Raw genomic sequence first — 25,969 nt, 5'->3', positions numbered from 1 at the left:
CTGTCTCACAGTGTTAGATTTGATGCAGACATTATAAACAAAGTCAATTTATTTGAAAGAGGCAATTTATTTATTTATTATTTATTATTATGCAAGAAAATCCAACCATCAGTGTCAGACCTGATGGAAAGGCAAAAAACCCATGAATACCCATGAAGTTTATTTATATGAAGTCAGATGCTTAATAGTTAGTGTTAGTGCCCAAAGACAATTAACAATATCATTAACAATATTATAGTACACAATATCATAATGCAGGATGATATAACTAAAGCCTCAAATATTATAATTATTGTGATCGATATTTTAATTGCACAATCCCAATTCTAAACTGGAGGGAAAAATATTATCTCATTTTGAATTTGATGGCTGCAGCACATCTGTGGAAGGCTGGAAAAGTAAGTGGTACTAAAAAGAAACGGCTGGAGGGACACTTTGAACATTTAGCATCTAATTAGATTAATTGGCAACAGGTGAGTAACATTAAAATGGTCTTTTTATACCCAGTAGAGAGGCAGAGCTTCTTAGAAAGAAAAATCGCAGGAAAAAATAAAAATTGTTGGTCACTGTAAAATTGTGAAGTGAATATTTCATCTACAGTACAGAATTAAAAGAATCTGGAGAAATCTCTGTGCAGTGGACAAGACCAATAATCAATAGGATAATAATATAAAAAAAACAGGCATAGTTATGTCCTGGAAATAACTGCATGGGCTCAGAAGTCATTGTCTGTGAATCACTGTTTGCCATGACATCTACAAGTGTAGCCTAAAGTTCTAGCTTCACTTGGAGAAAGCTCATGTAAAATGGACTGAGGCAAAGCAGAAACTGTTCTGTGATCAGATTAATAAAAATTAGTTTTCTTTCTTTTGGAAAACTGCATCCACCAGATGAAAGAGGAGAGGGACCAGGTTTTTTACAATATCAGTCCTCAGTTAAAAAAGCATGCATCTCTGATGGTATCTGGGTGCATTACTGCCTATGAAATTGGCACCATCAATGCTGAAAGGTACATATAGCAACATATACTAGATGACGTGTTTTTTGAGGCAAATTCTTGCCTGAAAAAACTTTCAGAATACGCAAATACGCAAACAACCAAACACATGACCACATACATACAGTAGATACCTGCATCTATTACAATAGCATGGCTTCATAGTAGAAAATGACCTTTTTTCCTGTTTCTCCGCCTTTGCTTTACATTGAGTTTTTTCCACTGTACTGTGAATAAAATACAGGTGTATGAGATTTGCAAATCATTGCATTCTGTTTTTATTCACATTATACACACTGTCCTAGCTTTTTGGGAATTGGGATTATAACTCATTACAGCTGTCTAAACAGCACTGCCTTATAAGTAAGTGCAGTGTTTTGTTATATATATGAATATATATTTCTTATACATAGTATGCATATATTTAAGTAGCCATAGTTTTCAGGGTTTTCCCTTAGGTAATAGAACCTGGTACCAGGTACTTTTTCAGTACCTACTTGCCCAGTGTTCCAAGTGATCCAAGCAGGTACTAAAATATGACGTTGTCAGACTGCACGCCACCAATTGGCTGGTCAGTAAGGTTACTCGATGAGTCATGAGACCATCTCGTTTATAAAATTCAGAATTGCCATTTTTCAACCAGAGACATAGCAGCAGGTATCGCGTTGCCTTGACATCTACCTTTGTTGTAGGGTTTGTTTTACATACTAATTACATCACGGGACAACAACAATGTACATTAGGTAGTAAACCCTGTTAAGTCGTGGTGATCCATGGTGAGTTGATCCAACTAGGTACTAATACAAAAGGTTCTTTTGATTTAAGCAGAGCAGGGCTGAGCGCATAGCAGTAATCCACAACTTGTTGTTACAATAAACAAGATTATTTACATTCTCAGGAGTGGCCCCAACAGACTAAGAGACTTGGAGAGTATAATCCCAACCTAAGGTGGAGCAAGATAGAGGACAACTTAAAAACGTAACATGGACAGAGTAAAAAGCACATATGCATAAACAACACTGTCGGGAATATTTAGGAGATCTAAGCATGCTGCACTTAAATATGTAAAAGGAGAATTGGAGATGCAATACCAAGAAAAGAACAAACAGCTGACCCAAATTTCTAAGAAATTAGCAGTTGGTTAAATAGTATGATTCAGGGCGTGCACATCAGAAAGAAATGTATTTAGGTTTGAAAACAGAGTTCGAGAAATATATAAACTTCAGCTGGAAACTAGCTAATAGAAACTCAATAATGCATGATATTAGAATGTTTCTATGTCTTACATAAGCTTGGAGTGAACACTTTAAAATAAGATTGAAAAAAAAAATATATATATAGATGCATGCTTCATGGAGAAATCAAAAATATGCACCGTTTGCCTTCTCTCACCGAGTAGAATCATTGTCGTTTGACTCATCATGAGAGGCAGAGAGCCTTAGCCTGAAGCACCCCCTCCTCTCTACATCCCTAATGTCTACCATTAAGCCTGTTTTGACAGAAGATTATGTGGCGCCTTTCTTTTAACTGTAGGAGGCCGTCCACCCACTCTGCTCTTGTGGCAGTACAGAAGAATGTGAAGGTTGACCAGAAACATTATTCTCATTATTCTTTAATGGAAATCATAGTCACAGCCACATATGTGGAAAAAACCCTGCAAAGTCTCACTTCACTTTTTATGGTTTGACATCGTCCACATTTTGAAGAAGGCATTAATAAAATCGCATTGCTGGAAAATTTCAATTTCGAATGTCTCTTGTCTTCACTGGCAAACAAAGCAGAAAATATGGTCAAACTGAAGGACAAGAAAATCCATGAAAACCCCATTCTGCAACTCAAAGATTTACCCCCCACATCCCACCACCAGACACTAATTATGGCCAAAAGGATACTCACAATTATTTTAATCAATATTGAGATCACTACTGTTTCTCACAACCTTACCTTGATTTTAGTGACAAAACTGTTTTTAATGGACTGTCATTTGACTGCTGCTTTCACATCCATGTTGTTCTACATTCTTACTACAGCAAAATAAAATTGGTCCTCCAAATTCACCTAAATTCAGTGCATCTCTAAAAAATAAAGAAAAAGAAAAATAGCTCAGCTTTCCCATTAACCTTGTTCTACATTCCCGTTTATTAAGTCCCTCACAAAATAGAAAGTGTTTCACTTCGTACCTGCATAATGGATGTGAAGAAAAAATCCAGAGAAAAGTATTCAACATCTGTGAGATCCGTTTTTCCCTTCCATGTGATGTTTTGCATATTGTACAGTGGAGGTATTGCCAGTTAGAGTAAATCATTGCGTGAGGGGATAACATATCTTTGGTTGATCGGAAGTATTTGCTTTGAGAAAAAAGCTCTTTACCTTCTGCTGTTACAGACATTGGAATCGATGATTGTTGTATGCCCGACTGTGAAATGCATAAGTGGAAGAGGATGGATTGATGAATGGATGGATTTGTCTTATGATGTAGTGTTACTCATCCAGGAAACATCAAGCAGCATAGTTACAGTGCACAGTTTTGACTGGCACATGCAGGCACATCATCAGGCATAGTTTTAGGGTTTCTTTTGCTTTGCATTTTAATTGGCTCAGCAGGCATTTTTTTTAATATTACTTAATAATGTTCATTTAATTGTAGGAAAACAAAATTATGATCAAGATTCAAATTCGACTGTGCAGTCCTAGTCCTATCGTTCTTCACTATGGGGGCACGAGTATGAATGTGCCCCCATAGTGAAGCAGTGCAATTTTTCTGGATTACTTGCAGGAATTTGAAGGGATTAATCGTTTTATGAGTCTGCTGATCTCCAAGTGAGAGTTTATAACACTGAACTAACAGCTTTTTTTATTTTTGAGTGCAATTTGCTCTGTATGTAAATGAATATTAAAAAAAGAAAAGAAAAGAAAAGAAATTCTGTAATGTGTTTACACATAATTTGGGGAAAGCTCAACGTGCACTCCCACATTACTATAGACGAGCATGCCCACTGTATGCACTACATCTTTATCTTCAACTTCTCTTTGTTTTCAATACATTTCTTCTGCTTTTCTCTTCCTATTTATCTCCCTCATACCTCACACTGCTGAATCTTATTTGATTCATGGGAAAGTTGCTGCTCTTGTCTGTGTTCCAGCACCGTTATGCTCTCATAAAATTTGGCTTTGATTGATTACCTGCATTTCTTTATCCCTTCCTCCTTTTCTATCCCTCTCTGTAGTCCATTAGTTATGGTAATGTTGGGTTAAATACATCTTAACTTGCTGGTGATTGATTTACACTTCCACACCCATAAGCATCCCCTCCCTTTCTTCCCTCCTTTCCGGCACCCTCCCAGCACTGTAATGCATAACTTTTGAGGACAGATGCTGTTGGTGTTTGGAGCACTCAGGCTAAAAGGCGGGCATAGCTGACAGCTCCACTGTACAGCCTGCTGACAGAGCTCGAGCTGAGGGGTCAGATGATGAATCTGCTGTGTCACACAACTACACAGAACTAAGTGCAATGCTTCTGCCATCAAGACTCACATGGCGTATGTGACAGACACACAACATAGATCTATATATCTATATATATATAGCTTGCTTTATTTCTAAAGCAGAGCAAAAAACACACAAAAGACAGTCTTACTAGCTTATTAGAAATGATAGTTGCTGTTTGAGCATTGTCATAATATATGGTAAAATGCACTGCAGTCAACCTGCAGCATGCAGGTCTTAACTCACCATGTTTATAGTATTGATCAGATGAAACTGTCTTACTCAAAACACTTTGTTATAACACTGAACTGAAATGGCAGTTTTGTTGTTTCATATTTGCAGCAGTCATTTGTAACTATAATTTTTTAGCTATTACTGTGGCTGGAAAATAACATTTTATTGGTTTTCTGCTTACATTTGTCCTGATCATGCAACAGTGCACTGGCCATAAATTAACATTTTTAATCAATCCAATTATACTTTTACTCTTCTTTTATTTCACTCATATTTTTCTTGTTCTTAGTCTGTTTTGCAGAGTTACAGATAATACAGGTAAGCTGTTATTTTTGAAAAAATTGCTAAAATTTACAACACTACACACAGCCACTTCATTAGGTACACCTGTTCAGTTACTCATTAACGCAAATACGCAAACAACCAAACACATGTCGATATGGTCAAGTGATTCTGAACATGTATTTTAGAAAGTGCTGATTAACACATATTTCACTGCACATATCTCTGGAATGGTCTGAAAAAGAAAAAAATAATAATATAAATATGTTACCTAGATATCAACTTAAAGTAGGGACCACTTGTCACAAGATATGCAGAAGACCCTCTATGAATGCACAACACAGCTAACAATGAAGGAGATGGGCTACAGCAGCAGAAGACCTCACCTGGTATGCTTCCTGTCAGCTAAGAACAGGAAACGGAGGCTAAAACTTGTATGGGTTCACCAAAAAAGATAAACAGAACATTGAAAAAACATCTCCTGGTCTCATGAGTCTCAATTTCTGATGAAACATTCAGCTCTGAAAGCAAAAAATAATCCAAACTGGTACTAATAACGTGTAACTAATAAGGTGGCTGAAAAGTGTACAATTCATGAGCTCATGCTTTAACTCATATTTGATCGAACAAAAGTAAATAAAGATAAATAAACAATATGCCCAGCATAACTACATACTTTCAGGCAATAATATTTTAGCTTGAAAATTAAAAAAAAAAAAAAAGATTGATGTATTTTCTCTTTTTAAGGACTAATATAAGTTTTTCTTGTGAGGAAGTTAATGGGCCTCAAAGACATTAAAGAGATGTCTACAACTTGAAAGTTTGTTACATTGAAAGAAGAGAAAGAACATGCACGTCGACAGACAAACACACACAACATCCCATTCACACCCTTACAAAACACAGGCTCGTGCTCACATGCTGGGTGTTAATGTGAAAGCCTGAACACTTCAGGGACCCAGTGATCCCCAGATCCATCTCTGACCTGACAGCAGTCCTCCATTAGCCTCACACGCACACGCGCACACAAATGCCGCAACAGAATGCACTCCTAAAATACTCTGTCAGAAACACACATGTGGCACACATACAGGATACATCTGAGCTGGAGAGCAGGGGTAAAGTCATGCACAGAAGTCACAGAAACCAGACGTACAGCTGCTGAACCCAAAACATAGCACTTGGAGAAAAATATCTAAACAATTCCTTTGTGTAATTAAAATTCTCCAAATCATACAAGTAAGCACAAAAACAAAGGCACTTTAGAGAAAGCACATATTAACTAATGCAAATGTGACACGAGGTCGCCTCACCTGTCGCGATCCCCAGCTGTGATGTTATGAAGGTGATTAGCAGCTCCATCAGCACATGCCCTCAAGAGAGCTATAGAAAGAAAGATGCATATTTATCCAGTTTGTTTGAAATAAATGGTGCATATTTCTAAAATTTCCTCTAAAGGTGAAACAAGATTCTCTTCAAACCTTGATCAACACTACATGTGTGTTCGTAAAGTCTCTTATGGATCAGTAACCTGGATACAGTCACTTCAGGATTTCTTGAGTCAATTTTTATTTTACCATATACCATAACTTTAATTTTTTTCCATACGCCTCATTACCATAATTAAGAAATGTGCCATTATGAGTGCGAAAAATAAAATAATTAAGGAGCTTGTATATTTAGATACGCTATCATTAGGAACCAGCTCACACGCGACATCTTTCCACTGTCACTTCTAATAAATGTAATTCACACTCGCTCTTTTTATCCCCGAAAAGTTTCCTTTCAAAACGTGTCAAGTGTTTTTTTTTTTTTTTCAAAAAACACATTTATACAAAAAGGGACTTATATAACATTAACAATGTGTTATTTTTAAGAAAGTACTTTGAACGCCAACATCAGCATTCCCAAGGTTTTTTGATAAATGGATTTACTTCAATCATTGCAGAAATGTACAAAGTTTGAATAAGGTCCAAATTTTTTAGAAAGAAACCACTTTCTCCCAATGAAAACATTACAAGCGGCGCATTCCACAGTGCCAGCAAAGCATTATGGTTAAAGCTATTTGACCCTTTAAAAGGGAAAGGCAGCGAAAGAGCACTTATCTTTTTAGCTTTAAGTAACACTCAAATGATGGGATTATTTGCCATTCTTAAAATATTATTCAAGTTGCACTAAATTAGATGCAAACCATTTGCAAATGTATGCTCTCTCTCAACCTATTTTTTAAGAGCCCTTTTCTGTTTAGGGCTGCCGTGTTCACACAAGGGAAAACTTCAAAGGATCAGCCAAAGTTTTACTTTCACCTTGTTTAAAACTAACTAAAGCCTGCACCACAGAGACGGGCAACACTCGTGCATTTTTATGTCTCTAAAGCTTTCTTTTCAAGAACTGTGTCCATTCCCCCAACCCAGTACTTTTCATACGCTTGATATAACTCTGTGTTGTGTTTGGAACACGGAACCCCCCCAAAGTTTACTTCTCATTTAATGTGAACTTAGAAAAGAAGACATTAGTCTAAATAAAGTGGTATTTAGCGTTTGAATATTACTTTGCATTCCTAGGTGTTTCATTATTAACTAAATAATGCTGAAAAGATGTTTGGCTGTGGTATAAAAAAAAAAGGAAAAAAACTCACACTCCTGGGGAAAGACGCACTGATTTTCACACATCATACATGCACATACTGAGTGAACTGTGACAAGAAATACAACAGATGTGCAACAGTGTCAACTTGAAATAGGTGCTAAAACCGACTTCCATTACTTTTACATATGGCACAACTTTTAACACATCAGCAGCACCGTGGCCTCTAAAAATACGTGAAGGACTTAACAATGTACATCACACCTACATACTGTAAATCACATTTAAACGTATGCTAAATTGGACGCAATTAGCGAGATAAAAGGAGAAGAATGATTATTCTCACATTCTGAGTCTAACTCTCCTCACCCTTAGCTCTTAAAAAGCGACAACGCAGATGCATTTGCACTGATGTAAATAAGACGCTTATACTGAAGGTACTGCTTTTATTCATAACCTCCACCACCTGCTGCCGATGTTTCACGTCAAGAAATGATTGGAATGTAAATGACTCATTATCTCTGACAGAGAGCAAAGGCTGAGAAACTTTTCAAATGACAACTCCTTGAAAAACAGAAACTTTCCTTTAAGACCGGTGACAGACTGTAAAGCTATCAGTCATTATCTGTGTATAAGTGTGTGCATACACACACAGACACTGAATAATTTTCAGACTTCACACAAATTTGAGAACAGTAACTTCTGTCTGTCAGTTGTTTTTTTTGCAGCTCTCTCTATATTGCGCTCCATTTAAGCGTACAAACACATGTGGTTACAATAAATCTAAAAGCCTTACCAACAGCAGAAAAATGTTTCAAAATGATGTATTGTCATTTGTAGCAATGATTATTACATGCAATAGCGTGGCTATATTTATTTTACTTGTAGTGATCCGGTAATCTCAACACATTCTTTCTAAGTTGTAAGAAAAAGAGCTGCCAGTAGTCACTCAGTAACACTTTAGAGCCGGAGACTTCTCCTAGACAATGCTTGTTTAGATGTGCAGTACTTCCAGTACTGTCTAAAAGTCCATTTTAACTTTACATGACTTCCATCCATCCATCTTCATCCGCTTTGTCCAGGGCCGGGTCGCGGGGGAAGCAGCCTAAGCAAAGAGGCCCAGACCTCCCTCTCCCCAGCCACCTCCTCCAGCTTATCCGGGGGAATACCAAGGCGTTCCCAGGCCAGCCGAGAGATATAATCTCTCCAGCGTGTCCTGGGTCTGCCCCGGGGCCTCATCCCGGTGGGACATGCCTGGAACACCTCACCCAGGAGGCGCCCAGGGGGCATCCTTGTCAGATGCCCGAACCACCTCAGCTGGCTCCTTTCGATGTGGAGCAGCAGCTGCTCTACTCTGAGCCCCTCCCGGATGGCCGAACTTCTCACCCTATCTCTAAGGGAGAGGCCAGCCACCCTTCGGAGGAAGCTCATTTCTGCCGCTTGTATCCGCGATCTCGTTCTTTCGGTCACTACCCACAGCTCGTGGCCATAGGTGAGGGTAGGGATGTAGATCGACTGGTAAATTGAGAGCTTCGCTTTTACACTCAGCTCCCTCTTCACCACGACGGACCGGTGCAGCGTCCGCATTACTGCAGCTGCAGCCCCAATCCGTCTGTCGATCTCCGGCTCCCTTCTCCCATCACTCGCGAACAAGACCCCGAGATACTTGAACTCCTCCACTTGGGGCAGGAACTCATCCCCGACCCGGAGTGGGCACTCCACCCTTTTCCGGCTGAGAACCATGGCCTCAGATTTGGAGGTGCTGATCCTCATTCCCGCTGCTTCACACTCGGCTGCGAACCGTTCCAGTGCGAGCTGGAGGCCCTCACCCGATGAAGCCAACAGAACCACATCATCTGCAAAAATCAGAGATGAGATTCTGAGGCCACCAAAGCGAAAGCCCTCCGCCACTTGGCTGCGCCTAGAAATCCTGTCCATAAAAATTATGAACAGAACCGGAGACAAAGGGCAGCCCTGGCGGAGCCCATCACCCACCAGGAACGAGTCCGACTTATTGCCGGCAATGCGAACCAAGCTCTTGCAACGGTTGTATAGGGATCGAATGGCCCGTAGCAATGGGCCAGACACCCCATATTCCCGCAACACCTCCCACAGGACACCCCGAGGGACACGGTCGAATGCCTTCTCCAAGTCCACAAAACACATGTAGACTGGTTGGGCAAACTCCCATGCACCCTCAAGTATCCTGGAGAGGATAAAGAGCTGGTCCAGTGTTCCGCGACCAGGACGAAAACCGCATTGTTCCTCCTGTATCCGAGGTTCGACTAACGGACGCACTCTCCTTTCCAGCACCCTGGCATAGACTTTCCCAGGGAGGCTGAGGAGTGTGATCCCCCTGTAGTTGGAACACACCCTCCGGTCCCCTTTCTTAAAGATGGGGACCACCACCCCGGTCTGCCAGTCCACAGGTACTGCCCCTGATCTCCACGCAACATTGCAGAGGCGTGTCAACCAGGACAGCCCTACAACGTCCAGAGCCTTCAGGAACTCGGGGCGGACCTCATCAACACCAGGGGCTCTGCCACCAAGGAGTTGTTTAACTGCCTCAGTGACCTCGCCCCCGGAAATTGGCGGGTCATTCCCCTCATCCCCAGACTCTGCTTCCTCCTCGGAAGACGTGTCAGTGGGATTAAGGAGGTCCTCGAAGTATTCCTTCCACCGCCTGACAATTTTCTCAGTCGACGTCAGCAGCGCTCCGCCAGCACTATACACAGTGCAGGTAGAGCACCGCTTTCCCCTCCTGAGACGTCTGACGGTTTGCCAGAATCTCTTCGAGGCAGTCCGAAAGTCTTTTTCCATGGCCTCTCCGAACTCCTCCCACACCCGAGTTTTTGCTTCAGCCACTGCCCGAGCCGCATTCCGCTTGGCCTGTCAATACCTGTCGGCTGCCTCCGGAGTCCCACAGGCTAACCAAGCCCGATAGGACTCCTTCTTCAGCCTGGTGGCTCCCTTCACCTCTGGTGTCCACCATTTGGTTCGGGGATTACCACCACGGCAGGCACCAACCACCTTGCGGCCGCAGCTCAATGCAGCAGCTTCGGCAATGGAGACGCTGAACATGGTCCATTCGGACTCAATGTCCCCAGTCTCCCTCGGAATGCTGTTGAAGCTCTGCCGGAGGTGTGCGTTGAAGATCTCGCGGACTGGGGCCTCTGCTAGACGTTCCCAGCACACCCTCACTACGCGTTTAGGTGCACCAGGTCTGTCCAGCGTCTTCCCCCGCCACCTGATCCAACTCACCACCAGGTGGTGATCAGTTGACAGCTCAGCCCCTCTCTTTACCCGAGTGTCCAGAACATATGGTCGCAGATCTGCTGATACGATTACAAAATCGATCATCGACCTACGGCCTAGAGCGTCCTGGTGCCACGTGCACTTATGGACACTCTTATGTTCGAACAGGGTGTTCGTTATGGCCAAACTGTGATTAGCACAGAAGTCCAATAACAGAGCACCGCTCGGGTTCAGATCAGGGAGGCCGTTCCTCCCAATCACGCCCCTCCAGGTCTCGCTGTCGTTACCCACGTGAGCATTGAAGTCTCCCAGCAGGACAACAGAGTCTCCAGGTGGAGCACCCTCCAGCCCCCCCCCCCCCAGGGACTCTAAGAAGGCTGGGTACTCTGAACTGCCACTCGGCGCATAAGCGCAGATGACAGTCAGGACCCATTCCCCGACCCTAAGGCGCAGGGAACAAACCCTCTCGTCCACCGGGAAAAACCCCAACGTACCGGCAGCAAGCCGAGGGGATATTAGGATACCCACCCCAGCCCGCCGCCTCTCACCAGGGGCAACTCCAGACTGAGACAGAGTCCAGCCCCTCTCCAGGAGACTGGTTCCAGAGCCCAAGCCATGTGTAGAGGTGAGCCCGACTATATCTAGCCGGTACCTCTCAACCTCACGCACTAACTCAGGCTCCTTCCCCACCAGAGAGGTGACATTCCATGTCCCTATTGCTAGTCTTGGCAGCCGGGGGTCAGTCCTCCAGGGCCTCCGCTCCTGGCCGCCACCCGGCACACAATGCACCCGACCCCTATGGCGCCTCCTGCGGGTGGTGGGCCTGCAGGAGGATGGGCCCATGTCTCCTCTTCGGGCTGTGCCCGGCCGGGCCCCATGGACTAAGGCCCGGCCACCAGACGCTCGCCCTCGGGCACCCTCCCCGGGCCTGGCTCCAGGGCGGGGCCCCGGTAACCCTATCCCGGGCAGGGTAAACTGTTCCCTCGGTGTGCTTTTCATAAGGGTCTTATGAATCGCTCTTTGTCTGGTCCCTCACCCAGGGCCAATTTGCCATGGGAGACCCTACCAGGGGGCAAAAGCCCCCAGACAACATAGCCCCTGGGATCCCTGTGACACACAAACCCCTCCACCACGATAAGGTAGCGATTCAAGGAGGGGCTTTACATGACTTTAAAATGCAAATAGAAAATCTTATAAAAGATTGTTTTTACAACCTCCTGCCTGACTTAAAATAAGGACAGTTTACAGCGATGAGTTAAAAAAAAAAAGCAATCTCATAAAATAATAATAATTGAGCAGTGGTGTAACAGCACAAAACCAAAAGCTATGTATTTGTTAAGCAAGCAAGAAACTACCTGTTCTTAACAAGTGTTAGCATGACTCTGCTCAATAGGCGACCAATTAATTTGTTATATTTACAGTTTATTTCGAGTAAATGGGTTAAGAATTAACATTTTGCTGCAAATACAATGATTTCTTGGTGAATGATCATCTTGCAAGAGGTGTTTGCAGACACACAGACAGTGATTTGGTGTATTATAGTGAGAATTTTTGCATGTTAAATGTCAACTGTTACGGTCCTTTTCTTGTGTTGCAGGTCTGCCTCATGAGCCACAGCTGAGGTGTGTTCCAGCTCGTCAGCCACGGCATATAGTCTGCCATCCTAAACTGCCACAGCCCTGCCACTTTCCCCATTTTTGCCAGAGCTGTGAGCTGTAGTGTTTTGGGCAGCGGGCCTTAGTGCGTATGGGTGTGAGAACTTAAACTCTGTGAACTTTGGTTTTCTTTCTTTTATTGTAAGCAAAGGTGTGCCCTTATTGTGTTAATTAGTTCATCCTTGTGGAAGCAGGTAGGGGTTCTCTGCCATTTTTGTTTCAACTGTTTTCTCCTGTTTCTGGTTAGACAGGGAGCTCAGCCATTGTATTTTGTTTTGGTTAGTGAGTACTTGGTTTGATTTTTAGCTAAAGGGGGTGTTTTGTTTGTTGTTTTGGCCTTGGAGACCCTGAAGAAAAGAGCTTCCTTGTGTTCATTTTTACTGTAGTAGTTTTGGGCAATAAATCACGTTTAAATGACATCTATTCTCCAGTAGTTCATGTGTTCTCTTTCACTTTGTGTTACCCCTCACTCCAGTCAACACTTCGTTTTTAAGTGGGGCGTAACATAAGTGGGGGCTCGTCCAGGATTATTTTGGTTATGGCACAGTTTAGCCTGGGTGATTTTATAGCTAAGCCTGCATTGGACCAGCTTGATGCATGTAGGAAGGAGGATTTATGTGCCGTTGCCACGCATTATGAAATCCCTGTGGCTAAGTCCATGAAGAAGAGCGAGTTAAAGACTCTTGTTGTCAGTGGGTTTGTTGGGAAAGGTGTGTTCCCCTTTAGTCGTGGACTCGGGGGATGCCGCGTCAGACCTCGAAACCTCTGATCAGCCTGAGGTTTGCGCTGGGGAGGGGGCGGGGACACCTACGGTGGTCAAACCAGGTGAGGGAAAGCCACCAGCCTCTCTTCCACAGTTTGAGCCCTTCTCTGTCGAATCCAGTAATCCCAGTGTTAGTGCACGCGTAAAGGTACGTTTGGCTCGTCTTGAACTTGAGGCCAAAGCAAGGGAACGTAAGGATGAGCTTGAGTTCAAGCTAAAGTGTCGGCAGCTAGAAGCTGAGACATCTATTAGGTTGCGTCAGCTGTAGTTGCAAGCTAACAAATTGTCTCCTGAGCCTTCTGCTCCACATTCAGTGAAGGATGAAGATAACAATAGTAATCCTTCAGATAATTCTCCCCCTGCTCCTGCACCTCCGACATTTGATGTAGGCAAAAACATTGCCCTAGTTCCACCATTCAGGGAGACTGAGGTGGAGGCCTTTTTTAATGCGTTTGAGCGCATTGCTATGGCTTTACATTGGCCCAAGGAGGTTTGGCCCCTTTTGCTTCAGTGCAAATTAATTGGTAAGGCACAGGAAGTATGCGCAGCTCTTACTATCGAGGACAGTCTTGTGTACAACAATGTCAAAAGCGCTATACTCAGAGCCTATGAGTTGGTGCCTGAAGCCTACAGGCAGCGTTTCAGGACCCTGAGGAAATCCACTGCTCAAACATTCCTTGAGTTTGCAAGGGGAAAAGGTGGTGTCAAGCAAGCAAAGTGTCAGAGTTTAATGCATTGCGTAAACTGGTATTGTTGGAGGAATTCAAAAACTGTGTTCCTGACCGTACAGTGCTGTACCTGAATGAACAAAAAGTTACCACTTTGCAGGAGGCAGCTGTCTTGGCAGAAGAATTTGCTTTGACGCACAAAAGCGTGTTTGTGGGTAAATCTGAATCACACTATCATGAACAAATGAAAAAGGACACAAAGCCGCACCCTCAACAACCTAGGGGTTCCTCGGGTTCCAAGTCTGATAGACAATGTTTTTACTGTCACAAAGTGGGGCATATAGTTTCTGAGTGTTTGGCTCTTAAACGTAAACAAGTGCCCCAGCAATTAAAACAAGCTAAAGGGGTTGGCCTAGTCAAGTCGCTGAACTCCCCCTCTCATGTGACCATTAGTGAACCTGATAAGTGTTTTAAACCCTTCATTTTCAATGGTTTTGTCTCCTTAACAGGGTTTCCTGGGGATCAAAAGCCCGTGAGAATACTGAGGGACACGGGTGGTTCACAATCATTTCTATTGGCCGACGTTTTGCCAGTCAGTGAGGAGTCATCTTGTAACGCGAGTACGATAGTGCAAGGTATTGGGATGGCCTACATACCTGCACCATTACATTGTGTTCATGTGCAGTCGGAGTTAGCCTCTGGTTTTTTCAAGGTTGCAGTGAGAAACTCATTTCCTATTCAGGGTGTTGAGTTTATAATGGGAAATGATATTGCTGGGGACAAAGTACTCCCTGTTCCTGAAGTGGTGGATAAACCCAGCTGTATCCCAGAAGAGGATGAGCTGTTGAAATCCCACCCTGATGTGTTTTCTGTCAGTGTTCTTAGCAAGTCGCAAGCTCGTAAGCTGGAGGAAGTGAACCTGAGTGAGACTGTTCTTGGATCTGTTCTAACTGGGGACAGAGAGCCGGCTGCTAGCCCTTCTAAACCAGCACTCGATGAACAGGGTCTGGCTACTCTGTCTGAGGTTCTTCCTTTGCCAGTCTCATGTGAGTGTTTGAGCCATGCTCAGGAAAATGATGAGTCACTCGCTAAGTGTTTTAAAGAGGTAAGTGAGTTAACAAACAATAAAAAGGCACACAGGTTTTATCTTGAGGATGGGTTACTGCTAAGGAAATGGGTCTCAAGACCTGCATTACAGCAGGAAGGAGGTGATGAGGGTTGGGGGGTGGTACGCCAAATAGTCATTCCTAGGGATTACCGGGGTGGCATGTTGCAGCTTGCGCATGAACACCCATGGTCAGGTCATTTAGAAATCACTAAAACCTATGACCGCATTCTTCAGCACTTTTTCTGGCCAGATCTAAAGAAAGATGTTGCCAAGTTCTGCAAAACTTGCCAATTTTGCCAAATTGTGGGTAAACCTAATCAGACGGTGCCACCTGCTCCTCTTAAACCCATCCCGGTAGTTGGGGAGCCTTTTGAGCGTGTTTTAGTGGACTGTGTGGGTCCTCTACCCAGAACAAAAATGGGTAATCAGTTCCTCTTGACAATCATGTGTGCCACAACCCGTTTTCCTGAAGCCATACCACTTCAAAAAATCACCGCTCCCACTGTGATTAAGGCTCTACTTAAATTCTTTTCAACATTTGGTCTGCCTAGAGTTGTTCAGACCAACCAAGGCAGCAATTTGCCATTGGCCAGAGGGGCCGATGGCGCGATATGGCAGCCTCGCTTCTGTCAGTCTGCCCCAGGGCAGCTGTGGCTACAACCGTAGCTTGCCTCCACCAGTGTGTGAATGTGAGAGTGAATGAATAGTGGCATTGTAAAGCGCTTTGGGTGCCTTGAAAAGCGCTATATAAATCCAATCCATTATTATTATTATTATTATCATTATTATAATTTCCAGTCAAAACTGTTCAAGCAGACATTACAATCACTGGGTATCAAATACATCCCTTCCAGCCCTTACCATCCCCAGTCAGAAGGTGCACTAGAAAGATGGCACCAGACCATAAAGTTGATGATGCGAAAATATTGTCTGGTGACTGACAAGAACTGGGATGAGGGACTGCCATTCCTACTGTTTGCAGCTCGTGAAGCAAAACTGGAGTCCCTTGGTTTCAGCCCTGCTGAACTAGTTTTGGGGCATAGTGTGAGAGGGCCACTAAAAACTCTGACAGAACAGTTTTTATCTGATGTGCAGCCGCAATCAAATGTGCTTGAGTTTGTCACGCAGTGTCGGGAACGTTTGTACCATGCTTGTGCAATAGCTAAGAAGTCTCTGTCAGCAGCCCAAGGGAAAATGAAGCGGCAGTATGACAGGAAGGCAGTGCAGCGTTCTTTTAAACCTGGTGATCAGGTACTCATGTTGGTGCCCACATCTGGTCCATCTCTGTCAGCCCAATTTGCGGGACCATATGTGGTAGAGAGCAAAGTCAATGACACAGACTACATTGTTTGCAGTCCAGATAGAAGGCGTAAAACACGGCTCTGCCATATAAATATGCTGAAACTGTTTCACTCTCGGGAAGACGATCGCGAGGGCTCCATCTCACTCATTTCTGTGCCCATAAACCATGATGATGGTTTGGTGAAGGGTAGTGAAGGTCAGCAGAGTGGCAGGCTCGCAAACTCAGAGGTTCTTGGTGCCTTAGACACGTACCTCTCCTATCTTCCTCATGACAAGAAAGACGACGTGAAAAATCTGATCCAAGCGCACCCTAGTCTGTTTGGGGATGTACCGTCTAGAACCCTAGTGTTAAAGCACGACATTGACATGGGTGATGCGTGCCCTATTAAGCAACACGCATACCGGTGCCCCCCACTCAAGAGGGAATTAATGAAAAAAGAGGTACAGTACCTGCTTGAAAATGGTTTGGCGATACCTAGCCATAGCTCTTGGAGCTCTCCATGTCTGCTGACACCAAAGTCAGATGGTTCTCCACGTTTTTGTACTGATTTTAGGAGGGTATATGCAGTCACAGTCCCTGACTTATACCCGTTGCCTCGCATGGAAGACTGCATAGACAGTATTGGAGCTGCCACCTACATAACAAAGCTAGATCTGTTAAAAGGGTACTGGCAGGTTCCTCTAACTAGCAGAGCCTCTGATATTTCAGCATTTGTTACTCCAGACCATTTCTTGCAGTACACAGTGATGGCGTTTGGCATGAGGAATGCACCAGCCACTTTCCAACGACTTATGAACTTTGTGTTAGCGGACATTAACAGTTGTAATGTGTATTTGGATGACATTGTGGTATATTCTTCTTGCTGGACTGACCATGTGAGTACTCTGAGGGATGTTTTTGCTCGTTTAACCCAGGCTTCCCTAACTCTGAACCTGGCAAAGTGTAAATTTGCCAAGGCGGTAGTGACATACGTCGGAAAACAAGTAGGACATGGCCAGGTGCGCCCCGTGAATGCAAAAGTGGAGGCCGTACTGAGCTACCCGGTGCCCACCACAAGACGGGAGCTCAGGCGCTTCCTGGGTCTAGTGGGCTACTACCGATGTTTCTGCCGGAACTTTTCGACAGTAGTGGCTCCCCTGACTCATCTGTGCAGTCCAAAGGAACCCTTCGTATGGACTGCTGAGTGCCAACATGCATTTGACTGTGCAAAGTCTCTCCTTTGCAGTGCCCCTGTACTGGCTGCTCCGGACTTCAGCAAGGCCTTCAAGCTGGAAGTGGACGCAAGCGCTACCGGCGCTGGAGCAGTACTGTTACAGGATGGAGTTGATGGCATCAGTCACCCGGTTTCCTACTTCTCAGCTAAGTTCAAGCCTCATCAACTCAACTATTCCACCATTGAGAAGGAAACCCTGGCCATGTTGCTTGCTCTGCAGCATTTTGACGTGTACGTGGGGTCAACCACCACCCCTGTCATGGTTTATACTGACCATAACCCTCTGGTATTCCTAAAGCACATGTACAATCACAACCAAAGATTGATGGGATGGGCGTTGCTTGCTCAGGAGTACAACATAGACATCTGACATCAAAGAGGTATGGACAACGTGGTGGCTGATGCACTGTCAGGGACCCAGTATTAACCCCAGTAACGGACTTGGTGGCAGTTGTTAAAAGTGTCTGTTTACTGTATGTGATATTTTATGTGGGGGGGTGTTACGGTCGCTGACCTCTAGTGGCTCTCCCTCTGCAGAAGAGGGGTTTTTTTCTCCTTTTCTTGTGTTGCAGGTCTGCCTCATGAGTCACAGCTGAGGTGTGTTCCAGCTCGTCAGCCACGGCATATAGTCTGCCATCCTAAACTGCCACAGCCCTGCCACTTTCCCCATTTTTGCCAGAGCTGTGAGCTGTAGTGTTTTGGGCAGCGGGCCTTAGTGTGTATGGGTGTGAGAACTTAAACTCTGTGAACTTTGGTTTTCTTTCTTTTATTGTAAGCAAAGGTGTGCCCTTATTGTGTTAATTAGTTCATCCTTGTGGAAGCAGGTAGGGGTTCTCTGCCATTTTTGTTTCAACTGTTTTCTCCTGTTTTTGGTTAGACAGGGAGCTCAGCCATTGTATTTTGTTTTGGTTAGTGAGTACTTTGTTTGATTTTTAGCTAAAGGGGGTGTTTTGTTTGTTGTTTTGGCCTTGGAGACCCTGAAGAAAAGAGCTTCCCTGTGTTCATTTTTACTGTAGTAGTTTTGGGCAATAAATCACGTTTAAATGACATCTATTCTCCAGTAGTTCATGTGTTCTCTTTCACTTTGTGTTACCCCTCACTCCAGTCAACACTTCGTTTTTAAGTGGGGCGTAACATCAACTGATGTAGAGGCCTGAAATATATTCCTCCATAGCTTTGCCAGTGGTCAGAAAATTGCTTGAGAAGCATTTATTTGGTCAGACAGTCAGCTGACACGTGCCTGATAATCCCCATTTAAAGACATTTTATACATGATACGGTGTGGCCATGCTGAAGTAAACTGAATTAGCATCAGCCCTTAGGACCAGGTTGGACCAAATGCCTGTGACTCACTGGCTAATTTTCTATGGTTACTTGTATTTTTTTCCCTCTAAATTGTCACTGTGAAGGCCTTTGATTCATTTCTGCATGTCAAATACTCAGAAAGTGAGTTCTCCCGTTTTAACACTGCTATTCTTGACACAAATCCTTTAGAGTCAGAAATGTGCATACAACAGATTTCTCAATGTCCCATTTGTCTTCATCACAGTAAATGGCTCAAGTGGGTAAACCGAACTTGAGAAAGATTATCTCTCCATCTGTACTCTATCCGCAGGCAGTAAAATCTAATTACTGTTATTCTGTTGTTTGAAGAAGACCACAAATACAACAATTAACTCATCTTCTCCTTCACATCAGGGCATTTGAGCCTAACAAGCTCATTCACATACATACAAACACAGCAGCATAAAGGTTTTGGGAACCCAGAATTTATGTCACTGTTAAACTGATGTCCAAAAGGCATGATGTTAAATATTAAATATTACTTTCTACATTATTATTTTTATTTTGTATAATTTCAAAGGAAAGAGTGAAGGAGTGCTATGCTAAAGTTCGGGCAGAGTTCAAGCTTTCATAACTTTTACCAAGGTCTCAGACCTTTATTACTCTGTTAAGGCTATGGCTTAACAGAGTGTCCTTTTACCTTGTTCAAAAGCTAAAAGGACATAGGATGCAAATTTCAAAGTTATACATAGTGCTTAGACCTTGTCCTATCAATCAGCAGTCATGGGTTCCTCTAAGCAGCTGCCTAGCATTCTGAAAATAATTGATGCCCATAGAGAACAGACGAAAAATGGTTTTGGGGTAGCCACTTGCTCATTTAATAATCCAGTTAAGAAATTAACAAGTATGTGGAGGTCATGCTAAGATCTATAAGAGAACTTTCCAAGAAAATTGTTCACAGGGTGAGCAGAATGGCAAATCACTTATTTCTCCAAAAGAGGCCTTGAAGAAGATTTTGAAGCCTCTGTAGTGGTGGTGTAACAATCCTAATGTATCTTGGAAACAGGGTCTGTGGACTGATAAAGTTATAACAGTTGTGTTTTTTCTATATTTTTGAAGCAGAAACACATTTGGATTTAAAAAAAAAAGGCTGAATAAGTTTGGTGGAAGCATATGGATAAATTGTCTAAGGAGCTTGGAAAGAAAAGCGACTGGACTTGTTTAAGTTGCTTGAAGATGTTTCATCTCTCATCCGAGAAGCTTCTTCAGTTCTGAGGGTCAAATGGTGGAGAGTCCCAGATTTAAACCCAGTGGGAGTTTCCCCCCAAAGAGGGACAAAGGACCCCCTGATGATCCTCTACCTAATCACATGAGCCGAGGTGTGAAACTGGGTGTGGGTCACAATCAGCCAGGGTTTCGGGTGAGCTCATTGTGAAACCTGGCCCCTCCCTATCATGTGATTTCCTGAGGTCAGATGGCCCAGGATGTGAGTGGGTGTTAAGGCGTCTGGGAAGGGTTCTCAAAACTGGATTATAGATGGCAGACAGTTGGTGTTGTAAACCACCACCTCTGTTCAAAGATCTCACAGTGGACATGAATGGCTTCTTTCACTCCTCTTTCAAACCATCTGTACTCTCTGTCCAAAATGTGAACATTGACATCCTCGAAAGAGTGTCCTTTATCCTTAAGATGCAGATGGACTGCTGAGTCTTGTCCTGTGGAGGTGGCTCTTCTATGTTTTGCCATACGCTTGTGAAGTGGCTGTTTGGTCTCTCCGATGTAGAGTTCTGGGCATTCCTCGCTGCACTACACAGCATACACCACATTGTTAAGTCTGTGTTTTGGAGTTTTGTCTTTGGGATGAACCAGTTTTTGTCTGAGCATGTTGCTGGGTCTGAAATGCACCGGGATGTCGTGCTTGGAGAAAACTCTCCTGAGTTTCTCTGATACACCGGCTACATAGGGGATAACAATTTTGTTGCGTCTGTCTTTCTTATCCTCCCTCGCTGGTGTCTGGTCTTCTTTTCTGTGCATCTTTGCTGACTTTATAAACGCCCAATTAGGATAACCGCATGTTTTGAGTGCTTCCTTTTGTTACGTTCCCCTGGGGGGGGGGGGGGGGGGGGGTCTAGGCGGTGAGGGGACCTCAGGCAGGAGGTAGTGGGACACGCCCACACAGGCACCCTCAGGAGAGAGAGAGGCCCTGCTAGGGCCGTAACACCCCCTCCCATAAATGCAAACCCATGGTTTGTCAAATTACCATAACCAAAAATGAGTCCATAACTGTTTCATGACGAATATTGCAGGCTTTCCACCTACCAAACCCCATAACAACGGTTAGGCATTTCCTGCGGAAACTGCCAATCCCATCTCAGTGGGTTCACAACATTGCCAGAGAGTGGCCCCAGACCCTCGAAACAGTGTCCCATGGGATAGCCAGGGCTTCGAACCTTCACGTGTGGAGAACCCAGCAGGCAGCTAGCAGGCTTCACTGAAACACAGACATGACTGTTAGCAAGGGGTGCAGGTCTGAATGGTGGTTTTAAACATGAACCGGAGAAAGGGTCAACCAGCGGCAGCTCAGGGTTAGTTGGCCTCGTACACTGATTACGGGGTGCTACTGAGCAACTGTGCTCCAGGTTTAGCCTTTTAGTAGGCCTGGCAGGCTTGTCAGTTTGAGAGCCACGACTGACTTTACTCAAAACAGGCCCCTTTCGTGTTGAGTGGGCTTTCTGTTTGAGTGCCAGTCTGACACAATTGGCAACCACATGGCCAGGCTTGTGACAGAAAAAACACAGTTTGGGCCTAGGTCTTAACACCATAACTGCATTTTCCATCTTAGCTGGCCCACTTTTACCTGTCCAGGCTGCGCTATAGTGCAGAGGGATATCCTGTCCTACCGCACTTGCTGTATGAGTCAGCTTAAACTCATCTGCCAGGGTGGCAGCTTGCTGTAGAGTTGTAACCCTCTGTTCACTTAAATAAAGGGCCACAGACTTAGGAACAGAGTTTTTAAAATCCTCCACCAGCATAAGCTCACGTATGGACCCCACATCATTAACCTGGCTTGCCGCACACCACCTATCAAAGAGCCTCGCCTTCTCCCTGACGAAGTCAAGATAGGACTGTCCCTGCACCACAATACACAGCTCACTAGCTGGAAACCACAATACACAGCTCACTAGCTGGAAACCACAATACACAGCTCACTAGCTGGAAACCACCGCAAACACTCAGCTCACTAGCTGTACCCACACAAAATGGCACTCTGGCCCAGAGCTCACCCTGCTCTGGGCTTAAATACCTTAATTGCTGATGGGAGTCAGCTGTACAGGAGGGAAAGGTGGCACCTCAGGCAGGAGGTAGTGGGACACGCCCACACAGGCACCCTCAGGAGAGAGAGAGGCCCTGCTAGGGCCGTAACACTTTACATGTGTGTGTTCCTTCTTTTTCCCTTCAGGCTTAGAGGGAACATGTTCTGCCCGGTGGTGTAGGGTCCTAATTACTCCAAGTTTGTGTTCCAGAGGGTGATGGGAGTCAAAGAGGAGAAACTGGTCTGTGTGTGTGGGCTTCCGGTAAACTTCAATGTTGAGGTTGCCATTCTCTTCAATGTGCACAGCGCAGTCCAGGAAAGGCAAACAGTTGTCCTTTGTGTCTTCCCTGGTGAACTTGATGTTTTTATCCACGGCGTTAATGTGCGCAATTAAGGATTCCACTTGTGTTTTGATTTTGACCCAGGTGTCGTCTACATATCTGTACCAGTGGCTGGGTACTCTCCCTTTGAAAGAGCCAAGAGCCTTCCCTTTCCACTTCTTCCATGTAAAGGTTGGCTACAATAGGTGACACGGGGGAGCCCATGGCGCAGCCATGTTTTTGTCTGTAGAAGCCCTCGTTGTATTTGAAATATGTAGTGGTGAGGCAGAGGTCTAACAGTGTGCAAATCTGATCGGGTGTGAAGTCTGTCCTGTCTTCCAAGGAGCTGTCTTCTTGTAGTCGTTTTCTGACAGTCTCCACTGCCTCCGTGGTGGGTATGCAAGTGAAGAGAGACTACATCAAAGGACACCATGGTTTCATCTGGATCCAGGGTAAGTTTCTGGACCTTATCAGTGAAGTTGGTGGAGTTCTTGATGTAATGTGGGGTGTTTCCCACAAGAGGTGCCAGGATGGTAGCAAGGTGTTTCGAAATGTTGTAAGTGGCTGAGTTTATGTTACTGACAATGGGTCTGAGTGGGACACCTTCTTTGTCGATCTTAGGAAGTCCGTAAATGCACGGTATGGCATTCCCTGGGTAAAGCCGGTGATATGTGAGGCGGTCAATGATTTTGTCCTTTTCAAGGTCTTGAAGGCAAGCTATAGCTTTCTTCTTGTAGCTGCTTGTGGGGTCTCGCTTCGTATGTATTGTTGTCACTGAGGAGAGTAGTGATCTTTGTGGTAATCCGTTATGCTCAGGACCACGGCGCACCTTCCCTTATCAGCTGGTAAAATAGTGATGTTGTGGTCTTTTTGTAAGGGAAGCGACGGCCTTCTTTTCTTGTAATGCGAGGTTAGACGGCGAAACTTTTGCACTGGAGAGGGTGGCTTAGACTTTCATCCTGATTTGCTCTGCTTCTGTCAGTGATAATTTATTAATCTGTATGGCGGTTTCTGTGGCTGTGATGAGGTCCACTATAGGAAACTGTTGTGAAGAAATGGCAAAATTGAGTCCTTTGGCTAATACTCTCTTTTCAGGTTCAGTGAGATTCCGGTCTGAAAGGTTCTTCACCCATTTTTACTGACTGTCCTCAGGTGTGTGTTCTTCTCCGAGTTGTGTAGGTTCAGACCAAGGAGTGAGTGTTCACATTTTGGACAGAGAGGACAGATGGTTTGAAAGAGGAGTGAAAGAAGCCATTTATGTCCAGTGTGAGCGACCATCTTTAAACAGAGTTGGTGGTTTACGACACCAACTGTCTGCCATCTATAATCCAGTTTTGAGAACCCTTCCCAGACCCCTTAACACCCACTCACATACTGGGCCACCTGACCTCAGGAAATCACATGATAGGGAGGGGCCAGGTTTCACAATGAGCTCACCCTGGCTGATTGTGACCCACACCCATTTTTACACCTTGGCTCATGTGATTAGGTAGAGGATCATCAGGGGGTCCTTTGTCCCTCTTTGGGGGGAAACTCCCACTGGGTTTAAATCTGGGACTCTCCACCATTTGACCCTTAGAACTGAAGCTTCCTTGATGAGAGGTGAAACGTCTTCAAGCAACTTAAACAAGTCCAGACGCTTTTCTTTCCAAGCTCCCTAGACTACGATGACCTGGATGACTGAGAACCTTCACAGACATATGGATAAATTCATCCATCATCCTTTGAGCTTGTGTTTAGTCCAGTCAGTGGCACAGGAAAGAATTTATTGGCAGAGCGAAGAATGGATTCATTCAAAATCAGCAAATTTTGTAATCAAACTTCATATTGTCTAAAAATGCTGAAAAAAGGATGAAGAGGATGGCTTCTATAACAGGAAAATCATCCTCTAAAGCCCTCCAATCGACTATCTAAAGTATAGCGACTCTTTAGGTAAGACATGACTGAAAGTCTGTGGATAGACATCCAAAAAGCAGGGCATCCGGGGAACAAGCATGACACACAACTAGAAGCCCTTTGTAGTGAATAATAATAGAAAATCCTTCAAAAAGGAATCAAAAGATTCTTATCTCTACAAAAAGTGCTTACAAGCTTACCAAAAAGGAAGTTATTGTATACTCGCAATGTGCTGTGAAAAAACGTTTGCCTTAAGGTTTGTTTGTTTTTTTTGTTTTTTTGGGGGGGGGGTCTTTGTATTTTTTTTTTTCAAACTGTGAAAGCCAGAAATAAAAAAAAATATGGAGAAAAAAATAAGAACAATTAAAATATTAAAGAATTCAATTTGGAAATCAGGCCACCTTTGACTCGCTCAGACTCACAGTAAGAAAAATGCTAGGGACCCAAACGTCTGGATGCCACTGTAGATCTCTCATCATTCCTGATGGCAATATGATGTGAGCTGAGTGGGGACAGCAGAAGAAATGAAGAGGAGATGACCTTGTAAATAAACTACTGACTCTAATCCCTCCCTGCAGGCTTCCAAGCCATCCTGACTTGTCATTCACTCTGCACTTCCACACACACGTAACTAAACCTGTAATTTTACTAGGTTTTTGACAAACTGTGATGCTGCTTTAGGTATGATGTGGAAACACCCACATACGCTCATGTGTGACTGTGCTATAAATGTATATTTATATATTGTTATATTGTACATACAGCAAGCCTGTATTGATGGGTTTTTGCTAGGAAGATTAATACCTGTCAGGTTGGGACTTTAGCTCTGTACAGGAGAGGGCAAACGGTCACGACGAGTGGTGAAAAGATTATTATCCTTATTATGATGCCTCGACACCCTCACTTCATCTATCATACCACCTCCCCCCTCCATATTTCACCCTGTCCTCAGATCCAGTACGCACCCCACACCTTTCCTCAAATATGATTGATTCCCTGCACAACCATCTCATTTTCTATAACTCAACTCTGATACTTCTTACACTACTCTAGCCTTCCCTTTATTACTCTAGGTGGTAAATTTTCAAATCTTTTTATGCCCATCCGTCTTTGAAAGTCTTGTTGGAATATTTGGAGCTCCAACCTTGCTAATGGCTTCTCTCTTTGAATTCTCCACATACCTATTAGCTCCATCTGATGTGTTCATAAATGCTTCTTACTGGCAAGGCTGATATTCCTGATGGGTGATGTTTGCAACCTTCAACTTTAGCAAGCTGCTCAATGTCATCAAATGATTGATTGATGCACTTGTAGCCAACTCAGGTCAGTTTTGTTTTGCAGACAGGGTCACCTTCACTGAATCACCTTGATTTGCTAAACTGCTTATTTGTGTTGCTGTTCAATGAGCAAGTGAGGGATCTCAAAGCAAGTAAATGCGTGACTGAGTGAATGAGTGAGCGGGTGACTGATGATGAGTGAAAGGTTGGGTTGGTGAGATAAGCAGGTTGATCTCACTTCACAACATTACACTTGGCACCAGTAAATGAGTTTCCCCTTTGATCAGCTTTGCGCTCTTGTAGCCTCCATTGCCGCTGTGCTCCCTGCT

General features: G+C 44.1%; 1 protein-coding gene across 5 annotated transcripts in view; it reads right to left on the bottom strand.

Annotated features, from left to right (window-relative positions):
* tpk1 (thiamin pyrophosphokinase 1) overlaps nt 1-25,969 on the bottom strand; it is a 123,112-nt gene that overhangs the window by 72,508 nt on the left and 24,635 nt on the right. For all 5 annotated transcript variants that reach the window (XR_013969767.1, XR_013969768.1, XR_013969769.1 and 2 more), the window contains exon 4: nt 6,313-6,382. Coding sequence is in view for 2 of the 5 variants with exons in the window: in XM_080865729.1 (XP_080721855.1) it covers nt 6,313-6,382 (70 nt within the window). In the remaining 3 variants the exon portion in view is untranslated. The remainder of the gene's footprint in view (nt 1-6,312; nt 6,383-25,969) is intronic.

This window comes from Rhamphochromis sp. 'chilingali', assembly GCF_963969265.1.
Source record: "Rhamphochromis sp. 'chilingali' genome assembly, chromosome: 18".
Classification (NCBI taxonomy): Eukaryota; Metazoa; Chordata; class Actinopteri; order Cichliformes; family Cichlidae; genus Rhamphochromis; species Rhamphochromis sp. 'chilingali'.
Note: the sequence above shows the minus strand (reverse complement) of the source record. Positions and strands in the feature narration are given on the sequence as shown.